We start from the raw sequence: 14,782 nt of genomic DNA on the forward strand, positions 1-14,782 counted from the left end.
AAGCAGATAAGTATTTGCCTTGACATGACCTTCAAGCAGACTTGGTCATTCCGCCCAAGAATCCTCACTTTATTATTTTCTGCCAATGGCTGATCCATTCAACTTCTTCTCCCCCCCTCCTCCTCCAACCACATTTCTCAACCATATTTCCATCCCAATTCCACCCCGCCCATGATCCTCGTCCATCCACTTCCCCACCTTCCTAAAATTACAAAAATCCAAAAAACTCCTATTATCAAAAATTTCCACACTCAATTATTAGTACGCCTTCCATTCATCCAGATATCTTTCGCATCGAATCAAAACCAGAAACAAAAATCACAAAAAACATAAATCCTACCAGCCATCCCAATCCCATCCATGCAATGCAGTGTCATTTGCTCATTAATCATTGCTCATTCATACTCCAAATGCGCTATCCCATTCATCCATCCACCCGTCCAACCATCCTTTCACATACGTCACCACAAACTCAAAGTTTCGTGCCTCCCTCCCTAGCATGATCGCTTAAACGTCTTCCAATACTAGCACCACCAGAACTTGGTCCTGCACCGCCATTATTATCATCAGGACTACTGGCACCACCTCCACTACTACTACCAGCACCATTACCGAAGCTACGTCGCTGACCTTCTCCTCTGCGAACATTCAAAAGCCAACGAACATACATATTGAGTGTGCTTATTGTATTGCGAAGTTCGACGATTTGATCTTTCAACGGAATAGTTTCATTCAAAAGCATGACACTTTGACGAGCTTCCATTTCGGCAATACTGGCAGTAAGAGCATTAATTCTGCTTTGTTGAGACTCAACGACTGAGAGGAGATAAGTATTAGGTGTTTCGTAGGAATCGTCCGTCATTGATAACCCTGCAAGAGAAGGGGCCGTCGCGTCGGCTCGATCGAAATTTCCATTGTCACTAATACAATTCTCGAGATGCTTAATCTTACGCTCAAATCGGTCAATCTTTTCACTCTTGACTTTATTGTCAGCTTGCATTTTTGCTGCCCATGGACCCAATATCCTAAGCTCGCACTTGTTTTTATGATCGTCAATGTCCTTTCTCTTACACTCATGATCGCAACCAAACTCTGACCATTGACATTTTACAGTGCCTTCTGGACATGTATCAATATGTTCTGACTCCTTGATGCGTAAAATCTCTCCTCCACATTGACCGCAATTGACATGACGGAAGTTGCATTTAGACTCGCAATGTTCTTCCATATCCTTCGCCTGCAAAGTCTCATCACAGGAAGGACAGGAAGAATCATAATGAAGACAACCCTTTGGTTGATGAAGTCTCTTGATAAGTTGCTTGCAGTCAGGATCCAAACATGCGATTTCAGCTTCCTTACAATGAACAGCGAGATGGTTGCGAAGTTTCGATCTTTGGAGGTGAGTTTCGCAACTTGGGCAAACAATCATCAAATCGTTGACTTGTTGAACAATAATTCTGTTCGATTGACGAAGTGGATCATTGCGTGAGATTGGATAACGGTCCATAGGACATTTTTCCGTAATAGCCAAAGCTTGAGTAATGCAATCTCTACAGAAAGTATGATCGCAATAAATGGTGACTGGGTCAACCAGAGGAACGCGACAAATTGGACATATGAGATTTTGATCGGGAGTATTCACGTATTCAACCGCACGATAATCGATAGTATCTTCATCGCGTCGATCTCGTTCTTCTTCTCCGATGACTTCCATGATTCCTCGATCCAGTAAAGTTGGACGACGAGGTCGTGAATAGTAGGAGCTTTCGGGTGAAGAATGAATACTGGAAGCCGGGGTATTATTTGGAACGTGAAGAACCGGTTGTGTAACTTCCGATTGAGGTGGATAGTAAGCAAAGCCAATGTGAGTTGTAGCAGGATCGTAACCTTCAAAAATGAAGATATTGTTGGGCGGAGTGTTTGGTCGAGAAATGTGTGAGACAGGTGTAGCAGCTCCATTTGTTGGAGTATTCGGTGGAGGCATGTTGACTCAGCTATGGAGACGATCAAATGAATTAATTGATCAATCGGGAATCAATCAAAATGCAACGCAAATCTCTATCAAACTTAAAGTATTGTGGATGAATTTGAAGCCAGGAAGGTTCTTTTGGAATTGAAAGCATTAAAAACAGTTATCTTATGATCTTGGGTTGAAAATGACAACAATGTTGGACCACGTGAGTTATTGGAATTGGGAATTGTCGAAGATATGGAATTTATTGATTACAGAGTAATGTAGGTAGGTAAAAGAAAGGAAAGAGAAGAAAAGAAAAGAAGTCTTGCAAAGACAAAGATATGTATGATAAATCCTAACACCGCGTTTTGAATAGACGGACGTGAAAGCAGCTGGTGAGAAGCTCTTATCACAGCTCGTTATTGTTGTGGTTGTGGTTGTGCTTATCGTGGTGGTTATGGTTATGCCTATGCTGGCCGTGGTTGAGATGTCTTTCGATTCAGAAGATGCAAAGTTGCGTCTCTGGTCTTAACGTTGACCCTGCAAACATCTCACGTGATCAATATGGTAACCTTTCGGCACCCTCTCGGATCGGATATACTATCTATCATGGGAAGGAAACCTTGGGCTACCACTTATTGCTGATAATGTTTGATGAGACCATAAGACTGGCCAAGTAATCCATTTCAAGTATTTCAACCCAGACAAACTTCAATTATCCCAATAAATATAATGACAATCGAATGATTCAACATAAACCTTCTTTTAATTTCAACATTTGATACTTTCACTACCATTGCTTCCTCTTGATCGCATCCTCAATTCCTACACTCTGCGGCTTTCCGGAGCTCGTATATCTTGACACTATCTAGGTCGCGATCATGTCTACCAATCCCAATCAATACTTTCTACTTGCGGATCATATAAAATTATCATTACTGGAAAGACAACGTGCTATTTCCTTGAATTTGGAACCGACATCTCAAGATGGTCATATTTCACGGTCGTTGGAATCTTTACGGGAAGGCTTGGAGAATATAGTGAATGAAAGGATACGATTAGAAGAAGCAGGAGAGACATCGTATGTTAGATCTATCTCTTGAATGGCGTATTAGATAATTCCGGCAATTTCCTTTCACATAAGTCGATGTTGGGGCTACATTTGCGCATCACATATCTCTTGCGCAGCGCATTATATATTTCAATTTCGCACAACTAACAGTTCACTAGTCAATCCCTTACCCTCCAAGAAACCGAACACACCCTACGAACACAATATGACGACTTAGCCTCTCAATTCCTCGGTCATCCCACCGCCAGTACTTCATCCACCCTCTCACACCCCAACGATCCCTCCCTCTCCAACGATTTCGCCCGAGCAACCGAACGTCCCCGCGTAGGATCCTCCTCCTCCTTCCTCAAAAAATCTCTCCGCAATTCTGCCGTTGCTCCATCCCCAAAATCCGTTCGATTCAGCGACTCTCCCTCCATCCAAGAAGCATCCGATCCCGCCCGCGCCGCACTCTTTCCTTACCGCGATGACCCCTCCGGTCCCCCAGATCAAAGCCATCTCGACAATCAACAAATACACGCCTATCATTCTCAAGTGCTCGCAGAACAAGACGAGGCGCTTGATAGACTTGGAGAAAGTATTGGTCGACAGAGAGAACTGAGTATACAAATCGGTGATGAGTTAGATGAACATGTACAGATGTTAGATGAAGTGGATAGACATGTGGATCGTCATCAAAGTAGACTGGATAAAGCGCGAAAGAATTTGGGGACCGTGGCAAGGAAAGCGAAGGACAACATGCAGATGACTATTATTTTGATTTTGATCATTATATTAGTCTTGTTAATCATTATCTTAAAGTAGATTTCGAATATGAATGACGGCAGAGCAGAGAGGAAGGGCGGTCTCGACACTGAATGAACTCCAAACCCTGACAGAAAGACTATGGGGGGCAACGTGAGAATTACAAAGGCGCAAGAATCGGAGTAAGGAGTACAAGGGAAAGCATGGGTGAGTGGAATAAGAAGGTGATGAGTATGACAAGTTCTCTATAGAAACTTCACTTGTCGCTCATGAATCCTCATCGACAACTAGCTTAGCTTAGCTTGAATTGGACGGTTACCCATCTTCATTCCTACCTACCTACCAGAGACATCCATCCACATCTTAAGAAAATCTTCGCATGATATTTCGGAGGCGGGGCGTTGATGGATGGCTAGCCTAGCAAGATTTTGTTCAATATATACATTTACTCTACATCTATCTCAGAATCCTGATCTTCTCGGTTACTACGACGTTCGACGTTAATGGTGATATCTATATACTAGAAATGTTATATGAAAATCTACATGGGAACTATGTATGATGAATGGATAGTATATAATATATCTGTGATAACTACCTAGGTAGCTCGTCTCGAGCTCGTCTAGTAAAAACCGCTTAGGCACTTTTTACCCCTTTCTTCTCGATCTTAACTCTATTTGTTCCCCCCAAATAGAGTATGGAGTATTATTATTTATTTGTTCACTCGTTTCTGCATTTATCAATCTACTCATATCACGCCATCATAATTTCAAATCCAACATTTTCTTTGATTGTTCATCTTTGAAACTAATCCAATATTTGATTCCAAATCTAACCCTAAATCAACTTCAATCCCCGATTCCCACTCACTTCTCCTCCATCTACTTCCCCAATTCCCACACTCCCACCACCACCACCAACGTCAACACTACAATCGGCCAAATAAGTATATATCATATACCCACCCTCTCTACCGCGTACCCTCCCATAATCTATAATCTGTAATCCGTAATCCATCTCCTCCCTACCACCCATTTTCTTCCATCCTGCCCTCGTCTCCATAAATCTCCTCTAACCCCCACCCCCTAATCCTACCACAACTCTTCCCAACAAGCGCGCATTCTTTTTATCCATAAAAATTCACTCACTCACTTACTCATTTACCCCCTTCTCCGACCCATACATATACATACATACCCATCTCAATTTCCCCAGTATCCCAGAACTTCCATCACACCCACATTTATTAACGACATCATACACATCCGCAGATATTCCAGACCGGTCACCATCACATCACCTCATTCACACTCACAAATCATCATACCATATTATATATGCATGGGCAGGTAAGATTCTTCATTCTCAATTTCCCACAAACAATTACATACATACATACACATGTAATGTACCGAGTTGTGTATCATCACCATGATACACAACCCCAACTCAATATGCACAAATCTAGGAAACCATTCTACTATTCCCCTTGCTCCTTTCTCTCCATCCACTTCCACGCGCATACAGAATCAGTATACCACATCTAGTTTGCAATGCATACCTGCAAATATATCATAAATCCTACCATCCATAGGTATATCTCCATTCCCTAAAACGCCGATTTGTGGATGACAAATGAGAAACATGTAAATTTAAACGCCAGTTTTATGCAGATCTGTTCTCTTAACGCTGATAAAGGAAAGAAAATACGGTATGGTTTAAAGATGCTGCCCGGCAACAGTGGTATCAAATGGTGGAAGGTGGAAAGGCCGTTAGGGTACTGGTGTGTAGGACATAAAAACCGAAACATGAAAACGATTTGCGGATTTTAATTTGTTGTTACTTTGGTACAGGCCTGAGCCTGATTGATATAATCGATTACTGATTTCGGTCATTTTTAGATAACAGGATATTGTTACTGTAAAGCCGATCCCTTGCTAGAACCCCTTCAACTGAATCCTGCGGGATATAATATGTGAAACTCACAATGCGACACGGACACAAAGTAGTGTGTCAAGTAAGCCGAGTATGTCGAGCGCTTCTAATTTAAGGCCATAGTCTTTTTGGCTTGTTCGTAGACGACGTATGTGATACTGACAGCAGGTACGACCTTGAATAGATTTGGCGCAAGACCCTTGTACAAACCACGAAAACCTTCATTTTTAAGAGTCTTCTGTGCAACATCCATAATTCCAGTATAAGTTGGAGGATGTAGGATTGTGCCTTGAGCTTGTAATCGAGTACGGAGGAGATTGATTGGATATACAATGCTTGCGCCGAATGCTCCCGAGAATGCGCCAATGGCGCCTGTGGCAAACGGTCCTGGCATGGCATCTGCTTCACTATATCCAAAGCGCTTCATATTTCGACGTGCCACGTACCCCTTTAAAGTTTCAAACGTAGCAAGATCAATAGCGGAATAGGGGAACATGCCAACCAACCCCATTGTCAAACCTCTGTATGCGAATGGAATTCCACCTTGTTTATACATTTGTTTCGCAGTGGCGGCAATAAGGGCATTCCCACGAAGGCCACCAGCAACAGTTTCACATTGCATACTAGACACGAATGAGTTCAATATTCAGATTATGAGGAGTAGGAAGGGCATCTCACCGGAATTTTAAGGTATCAATCGGATAGACAACCAATCTGCGATCAAGAGTTAGTAGTTATTTTATGTGACTTGAACATAAGTACTTACTGAGACATTATTCCAGCGAAACCACCAGCAACAAACTTTGAATAAGGATTAATCTTCTTAGAATTACCATGTCCCTCCAATTGAGCCAGGTGTTTTTTCGCAGCTTCAAAGGAGCCAAATTTGATAGCACTTTCGGGCATAACTTTAATGACGTTTAAGCCATTACCTATTTATTTGTCAGTTTGTGGTAAGAATAAACCTTAGGATAAGCATACCAGCGAATAAGCTACGCATACCGCCTACTTTCCAAAGCTCCTTGATAGCAAGGATTATAGGTTGTCCAGCCATTTTAACAGCTGCAGCCGGGTTTCCCTGCTTCGCAACTTCGAGAGGTGCACTTTTTGCAGAAACATTGGCGATGAGGTAAACTTTTAATCGATCTATGGGGGCTGTTGCTGTACGAGAGAAAATTCCGGCGATAGCACCCGCCGCGAAGTAGCCTGGATCAGGTAATATCTCCGTCAGTCTTGATCTCTCTGATGACTCTAAATTTTTAGGAACTTCGTGGGTTAGCTCTGGCCGACGTCTCCTCATAACATTGGCCATAGTCTCAGTACGTGGATGAAGTGGGTCGACAATGTGTTCATATACATCATCAACAGAGTCAATAGAACTGATCGCTTGTACATTCGTAATGGCCATGTTTGCGGTTTGGTTGTGAGAAGAAGTGGGCGAAGGTGCTTCTTCAATTTGAATTGTAGGAGTTCGGCCACGATGCGATTCTGCGATACTAATCACTGCCCCAAAGAGAAGCTTAAGAAAATTTGTTTTGGTACCTAAGCCTTCGAGTGTGTCTTCTCGAATTGAAGTATCGCCCTCGGCGTTCACAGCTACTGCAGACTGATAATATGACAGTACGGCCTTCAAAGGTTGGGTAGAGGCTGTAGTGGGTAAAAATAGTAAGAAGTTTCTAAAAAGAACATTAATTAGGACAGATTAACTTTCAGATGAGTCAATAATTTTGAAGTTTAGAAAATATATGGTCATAGTATGGCTACCAGTACTAGGTAGTTTCAACGGTTCGCCGGGGTTTTTAGCGGCTACATAGCAACCAGACAGAATGAAAGTTTGGTAAGAGATCAACATCATCTGGTATGGTTCATTCACTCGACGTAAAAGAAGTGATAGTACTAACCTCCATTCATCGAATGTGATAAATCCCTTGAAGTAAAGTTAGAGAATGGTCAATAGTAGATTTTCAAGACGGTGATTTTGGTACAAACATCATGATTCATATCAACCTCTTCGAAAAACAGGTCTAATTTAGATTTCGAAATAGTAAGTCCAGCTTTCTTGAACGCAACTTGCAATTCATCTTTATCCAATCTATTGTCATTATCCCTATCAATGCCTTGGAAGAGGGCGAATAACTCTTTTTCGGTTTTCTCGACGAAAGTTCGGAATTCTGGAGGGTGAAAGAATTAGTAAGGATATATGAAGCTGCAAGCCGACGGAGTGATATTGGGTATAGATTTTCTTGAAGGTCCATACCATCATATTGAATAACTTCATCTCCGTTTTTATCCATAGCCTTTATTGCATCTCTTAGCATATCACCGGCATTCTTCAATGGGTGATCAATCTCCCGCAACCCCTTTTGAAGCTCTTGCAAATTAATCTCCCCTTTCTGATTTGTATCTAGTTTTCTCCATAACTGCTCAACCCTCTCGTCGCGAGCATTCTGGGTTTCTGCCACTGCGGTTACTTTTGATAGCTTCATGATATCTTTGTTAAGTTGCGGCCGTGGGGTTATGATTTCGCAATCATATCGTATAGTAATTGATCAATGAACTGATCAAAATTTGAGGATATATGGTTATCATCGATGCGAATGAGCGAGCATATTCTTCTTCAACTTTCATACCATATCAAAGTTTTAATGCGAGGTGAGGCAGCATAGAAGTGAAGTTTCAATAATAATTCAGAGCGCAAACTTCCAAGATTCCGTCAAAAGATTAAGCTTGACCAATGAGAAATGCTTGATTGGTTGTATCACACTACCGTAGTGGGGGCAGGGTTCCCGATGTAGATCCTCAAGCGTTGACAGCCAGCCTTGTCAGCCTTGGAGCTATCGTAAGTCTCGGCCTCGCGAGAGTTGTATCCTCATCCTCATTTATATTCAAATGTCCAGTGAACGGGCGGTTTTTCATTCCACATTGATCAAGATATATTCTTGAAGGATTGATTATCTTTAAAGAAAGTGAACAAATTGTGATTTCTGTAGATTTAATTGAGCTTTGGGGTAGGTTAGTGCCTCTTCTTTGACTCTTTTGGAGATATCAAGTTCGAAGTATCAGCAGAGAAACCGCTTTGCCATCAAGCTATCTGCGATGGCTGCCAACTACTGGGAAGTAAGTTACATTTGTTGAAGAATCATCCTCAGGATAGAAGCTAATCTCTCAATAGTCAAGTCAACGAAAACACTGGCAATTCACACGAGAACAATTGGAGGATTTACGATCCAAACTTGAAGATGAAGATCAAGCTCTTGTACAGGCATATCCTCTGCCACAACTCAGACACTTGAGCATATATTTTAACCAACGTATGAACCGCTGCAGATTATTTGGAGGGACAAATGATTGATGTTTCAATGCAGAAATGACTCGACTTGGAAAACGTCTCGGTGTGCGACAGCAAGCAATGGCCACGGCACAATTATACATTCGTCGGTTTTACTCAAAGGTCGAAATTCGGAAAACGAATCCATATTTAGTTCTAGCAACAGCAGTATATTTGGCATGTAAAATGGAAGAATGTCCACATCATATCAGACTTGTGGTTAGTGAAGGTAGAGGATTATGGCCTGGTATGTTTCCTAGTACCTTCAATCGTGAACATCACAATCACCGAACTCGCTAATGACGATGATAGAATATTTCAGTAATGATACTTCGAGGCTTGGGGAATGTGAATTCTTTTTGATCTCCGAAATGAGTTCACAAATGATTGTCCATCATCCTTATAGGAGTTTGACTGCTCTTCAAGGGACTTTCTCCCTAACGGCAGAAGAATCCAATCTTGCTTGGTCTATTGTAAATGATCATTACATGACGGATCTACCTCTATTTTACGCGCCACATACTATTGCTATCATGGCTATTCTTCTAGCGCTCGTACTTCGCCCAAATGCGACTGGAATTCAATCTGCTAGTGGTTCCTCGGCTAGCAATATTGCAAGTGCCGCACAAGCTGCATTAACGACCGCTGGTCAAGCGAAAGGCGGAACTCCTGAGAGGCAGGGAGGGAGAACGAAAGTACAAAAATTAGCAAGTTGGCTTGCTGAAAGTACCATTGATGTCGAAGCGATTGTTGATTGCACGCAAGAAATGATATCATTTTATGAAGCTCAAGAACACTACAATGAAAAGCTGACAAGGGAACAAATAAATCGATTTATCAAAGCCCGAGGTTTGGATAAATGAAATCAAATTTATGAGATGGGATGCGAAATGGATGAGATTTTGAAGTGATTCAGTCGCATGCATCGGATACATCCTATTCGATGAAGCAAAGAGAGGAGGGGAGTGGATGTTACACACAGTCCGAATTATACAGCCTCTCTAATATTCGAGCTAGAGCAACATAAATTCTCTTCTTGTTGGCAGCATGGAAACAGAAGAATGTGGAATTTCATCCCGGCAATTACCCAAACAACCTTCGAAGAAGTCATGCCCGATATACACGGAAGAAAGAATCGTGGCCAAAATTAAGTGCTATGGAGACTAGAAAGACCTATCATCAACTCTATGGACAAGCTTGACCTGACTACATTGCATGGCATGGCATATCGATTACAGCTACTCTAGCACTATTCGGAATTTCTCTTCAATTTCCACATGATCAATTTGGTAACTGCATATCGGGCAGTTTACTGGCTACCTTGCTGGATAGATCCCCATATCATGAGATTTCCATGTCGCAAATTTGATCTCATTATCGACACGTGTCTCGAAATTTGGAGGAAGAATATATTATACTGGGATTCGATTTGAATGTTTTTGAAGACATTCACAATGTGTTTTGTATGACGTGGCGGGGATAACAGGTGATTGGTTTAAGGGGTTGAAGATAGCGGAGACTGGGTGCAGGAGACAGAAAATATTATGGAGTATTTGCAAAATACTCGAAGAAACATTTGCGTTTTGTTTACTCGTTGTGTATGTATGATATGATGAGAATTTCGTCAAGCGAAGATAGACTCGATTATTGTATTGTTGATGAGTCTTTGTTTTGTAGTGTATTACTCGTTTATACTTACTTGTGACTCCTTTTCAACCTCGCTTTTTTATTCTCGTGATCGGATGGTTTGGACTTGGGCTTGTTCTAGACCTACTTGGGTAGGTATATAAAATTGTTCTCATTTAGTATTGTATTATACCTAAGTGTATAGATAGAGGGTGTGAAGATGGTGTGTGTGTGTGTGTGTGTGTTGGGATGGAATGATTGGGATGGAATGGGACGAATAGGTATATATATATCATTATGCATATAGCAAGTATACCCTTACCTTGGTATAACCTCTATTCTATATACCCTGAGTGTATCTTCGCATCTTGGTGTGATATTCATTTTCACGAATGCCCCTCCCCTCCCCCTCTCTTCCCTCTCGCTTCTAATCTCTGGCTCTGGAAAGTTCGAAGAAATGAAACGAGACGAAACGAAACGGAAAATGAATAAATGATGGATGATAAATAGGTGGGTGGAGTGGCGGGATAGATGCTAAACATGTTTATGCTACACTATGCATACCATCCTATCCTACTGTAAATACTATGCTATGCTATAGGCATGGAATACTAAAACTAAGAAATAGAAACTATACATCACCATATAAGCCGAAGTAGGGTATATATCACCTGCCTACCAATCAACCCATCTACCTATCTACCTAAAAGCGGTATTTATAGTATCTCTCCTCTCTCTCACAACTCAAGCCCCAAACAAAACAAAACAAAAGAAACTCCAAACCTCAAACTTCAAGGGGGAAAAAGTAAGTAAACCCCATCCATATCCATTGCGCCCATACGCACGGATAGCATCTATATCATCGCATTATAACGCATTATAACGCAGTATATCGCATTGCATTGCATTGCATAAACATCAAGGAAGTACATACCTATAAACATAACACAACAACACAATACAACACAGCCTTCCATCAAGTCGGGATCGCCTAGCGTATTTTGTTGGGGACGGAGGTCTGGACTAGAAGGGGTATATCATACTAGTCTGTGGAGTGGAGGGACGGGTGTGTATGATTGAGGGAGGGGATGTTTGGGTGGTGTGGTGGTACCAGTGTGTGTGGTACTAGTGTAGTGTAGTATCATGGTGTGGTGTAGTAGGCTTGGTGTTTGGATATTCGTTTAGAGTGTATCATATCAAGACCTACTCAATCCTTAGGGTCTGTTCCTACCTACCTACCTACCTAACTATCTAGTGGTGTATTAATCATTAATCATTATATTGTTGAATACGTAAGTAAGTATAATTTAGAATACAGAGTACTTATTAGTATCTATTCTCAGGGATGAATATAAAGTTGGAGTTGCAGTTATATAATTCTCTCCAAACCCTATTTTGAGGAAAGATTAAATTAGAAGTAAATACTCTATTAGACTACCTAGTCTAGCACTCAATTGTCCACGAATTTCTTCACGCATTTCTTGATTTCCCGGGCGCATTCCATCGTACCTAAACCCTAATACTCCGTATCTATAGAGTATTCATATGAGATACATACACAAATTACACCTTACAGTAAAGTATCTACAATGCTTACTTGCATCTCAAAACTCCGTGCAAATGGTACTGTCTAACTATCTTCAGAAAAGGTTATTATTCCTTTGCATATACCGGTACGGACGGATTATTATACAATTCTGACTATCTCGCTTCTCCATTAAGCTTATGCACAGGTGTGTTCTTTCTTGTATTGGTATTCTGTACTCCGAATTGCACATCATGCTGCTATTCGAGATGAAATAACATGAGATGAGATAAGTGGACGATACACTTTACTCTCCTCTCCTCTGCTTACCGACCAACACACGCTCAAAGCTCACTCTCAATCATCCATCCCACAAATCACACCCCCCTCCCTCCAAGAAAAGAAAAGATGTTTACAATCTGGAACACTCAGGATCAATCACATCACCGATCCAAGGGTACTCTCTCACCCTCCCCCTCCCTCTCCTGTTTTCCATTCCCCATCCCATGCACAAACCAAATCATGCTACTACACTCCCAACCCAACCCAAACCCAATCAATCAATCAATCAATCAATCCCCATGCGCGCATACTCATTTACTCTCACTAGCTCCTTTCCCCATCTCCAAATGCCTACGAAGAAATATCGAATGATTGGGTATCAATCACCCATCTACCCATCCATCCATCCCATCCCGTTTCAACCCCCCCAAATGATAACCGCCCTCCGCGCAGTACCGAAGCGTACACATTCATGCAAATGCAAAGAAACATGCCTCAGGCGTAAAATTCAGAATGTGCCATACGACTCACTGGTGCGTAGCGAAGAAGTAAACATGTACTCCGTATGTATGTCAGTCAGCAGCCTCTTACCTTCTCTTCCTGATTGAATTCCACCTTCTCAGATATCCAATCCCGTGTTTCCAATCCTGGAACTCCTGCATTGCATTATATCAGATATCATACACAAAACGTTTCATCCACAGCACAAGCGTATCGTATCATATCGTATCGAATCACTTACTCACTCACTGATGAACCGATGGGGTGAGGGGGTTCATTGGTATGATTAGTCCTGGTATTGGTAAACCTCTCTTTCTCTCACTCACATACTTCCGGATCAATTCTCATTCCCGGGGTGCAATCATCAATCAGTATATTCGCAATATGTACGTACCCGTATGTACAGATATGTTATGCTATGCTATGCTATGCTATGCTATGCTATTCTCGCTATGCTGGCTATATATACTGTATGCCGTGAAATGAGAGACCCTGATAATCATAATTCTACTCTGTTTTCGGTGTAGTATAGTATGCCATAGTATGCCATCAAACGAACTCGCATTCGCACTCGCACTCACATCCACTCACACACACACTCATCTCCGTCCTTTCCTTTCTTTTTTGGTAGGGGTGGTATCCGTTTACGTACCGTACATACTGTACCGATTGTATTTATGATTTCTTTGTTTAGCGATAGAGATGGTTAGACGGTTGACAGTTAGATGGTTAGATAGTTAGATAGTCAGATCCCTAGCCACCACTATAAACGGTTACCTGAGTCGTGCGGTAATTAACAAGTTGATTGATTGATTGATTGATTGATTAAATCAGATGCTGGAAATGCTTCACTCGCTTGCACCCGCACCCGCACCCGCACCCTTGATTTCTGAGGGATTCTCCTTCCATGTCTTTGTCGAGACTGGGCGTAGGTTGAGCTTGGAACTTGGATTGGTGGGTAGGTAGGTAGGTGGAAGAGGGAGGAGGAAAGAAAAGGAAAGGAAAGTCAAGTATTGTCTATTCATCTCATCTCATTTCATTTCATCTCGAATAGTATAATACGCAATTCGGAGAATAGAGTATAAGAAAGAATATACATAGGTTTAATGGAGAAGCGAGATAGATAGAGTTGTGTATAGGTAGTGATGTGGTACATGAGAAAAGGAATAATAACCTTTTTCTGGTGGTAGGTCGATAGGTCGGTAGATAGGTAGCATTTTCATCTGTACGGAGTTTTTACATGCAGGACTTTATGGTTGTATGTATTTATTTAATATATATCGATCTGGTAATGTAATGTAAGTATAAAAGGAGTATGTACCATCCATCACACTGTTCTACATCGAGTATTCCGAAGATATCCATTCATTCATTCATTCATCTGTCCATCTATTTTTGGATTTTTGCATATTAATTAACCTTACGGAGTACGGGTAATCTGATCTGTAATGAATCTCATGAATGATTAAATACTAGGTAGGTACGGAGATATGGAGATGGAGGGAGGTATGGAGTATTCAATTTCGATTTTGGAGGATTCAATATTGGTGTTCGATGTCGATTTCGAGGCTTGAATACTCCGTGCTTAGGCATGTACGGATGATGGACTATGGGCGGACTATTATGGATCGGTGGGTTAAGATTAAAGAAATATGGAATTTTATGGGATTTCATTTCAGGCGATTTGGTCTGGGTTGGGAAGAGATGGATATGATGATAGAAATGAGGTATGGCTGTGTAGTATGGAAGTGGGAATCTATCTAATGAGGTGATTTTGGAGAGGTAGATTGCTATTTGTTAGGTGAGTATCTATTG

General features: G+C 41.5%; 4 protein-coding genes across 4 annotated transcripts; 2 read left to right on the forward strand and 2 right to left on the reverse strand.

The window, feature by feature from the left end:
- Positions 1-472: 472 nt before the first annotated feature.
- Bfra_011697 (putative traf-like signal transducer protein) lies at positions 473-1,984 on the reverse strand (the record flags this gene model as incomplete). Its single annotated transcript, XM_037342023.1, has 1 exon — positions 473-1,984. The coding sequence occupies one exon, from the start codon at positions 1,982-1,984 to the stop codon at positions 473-475; it is 1,512 nt and encodes a 503-aa protein (XP_037188103.1).
- A 751-nt stretch (positions 1,985-2,735) lies between these two features.
- Positions 2,736-3,830, forward strand: Bfra_011698 (putative snare complex subunit protein; the record flags this gene model as incomplete). The annotated part of the gene is made up of 2 exons (XM_037342024.1): positions 2,736-3,035; positions 3,185-3,830. Exons 1-2 carry the CDS (start codon positions 2,836-2,838, stop codon positions 3,828-3,830), a joined length of 846 nt encoding a protein of 281 aa, XP_037188104.1. The 5' UTR covers positions 2,736-2,835.
- A 1,981-nt stretch (positions 3,831-5,811) lies between these two features.
- Bfra_011699 (putative calcium dependent mitochondrial carrier protein) lies at positions 5,812-8,191 on the reverse strand (the record flags this gene model as incomplete). The annotated part of the gene is made up of 7 exons (XM_037342025.1): positions 5,812-6,328; positions 6,384-6,419; positions 6,472-6,637; positions 6,687-7,381; positions 7,607-7,632; positions 7,695-7,876; positions 7,963-8,191. The coding sequence occupies 7 exons, from the start codon at positions 8,189-8,191 to the stop codon at positions 5,812-5,814; spliced, it is 1,851 nt and encodes a 616-aa protein (XP_037188105.1).
- Positions 8,192-8,446: 255 nt separating this feature from the next.
- Bfra_011700 (putative c-type cyclin protein) lies at positions 8,447-9,896 on the forward strand (the record flags this gene model as incomplete). The annotated part of the gene is given in 6 exon segments (XM_037342026.1): positions 8,447-8,460; positions 8,478-8,544; positions 8,793-8,822; positions 8,878-9,016; positions 9,071-9,280; positions 9,346-9,896. The coding sequence occupies 6 exon segments, from the start codon at positions 8,447-8,449 to the stop codon at positions 9,894-9,896; spliced, it is 1,011 nt and encodes a 336-aa protein (XP_037188106.1).
- Positions 9,897-14,782: the final 4,886 nt, after the last annotated feature.

The sequence above is a fragment of the Botrytis fragariae genome (assembly GCF_013461495.1).
Source record: "Botrytis fragariae strain BVB16 chromosome Unknown tig00000251, whole genome shotgun sequence".
NCBI lineage: Eukaryota > Fungi > Ascomycota > Leotiomycetes > Helotiales > Sclerotiniaceae > Botrytis > Botrytis fragariae.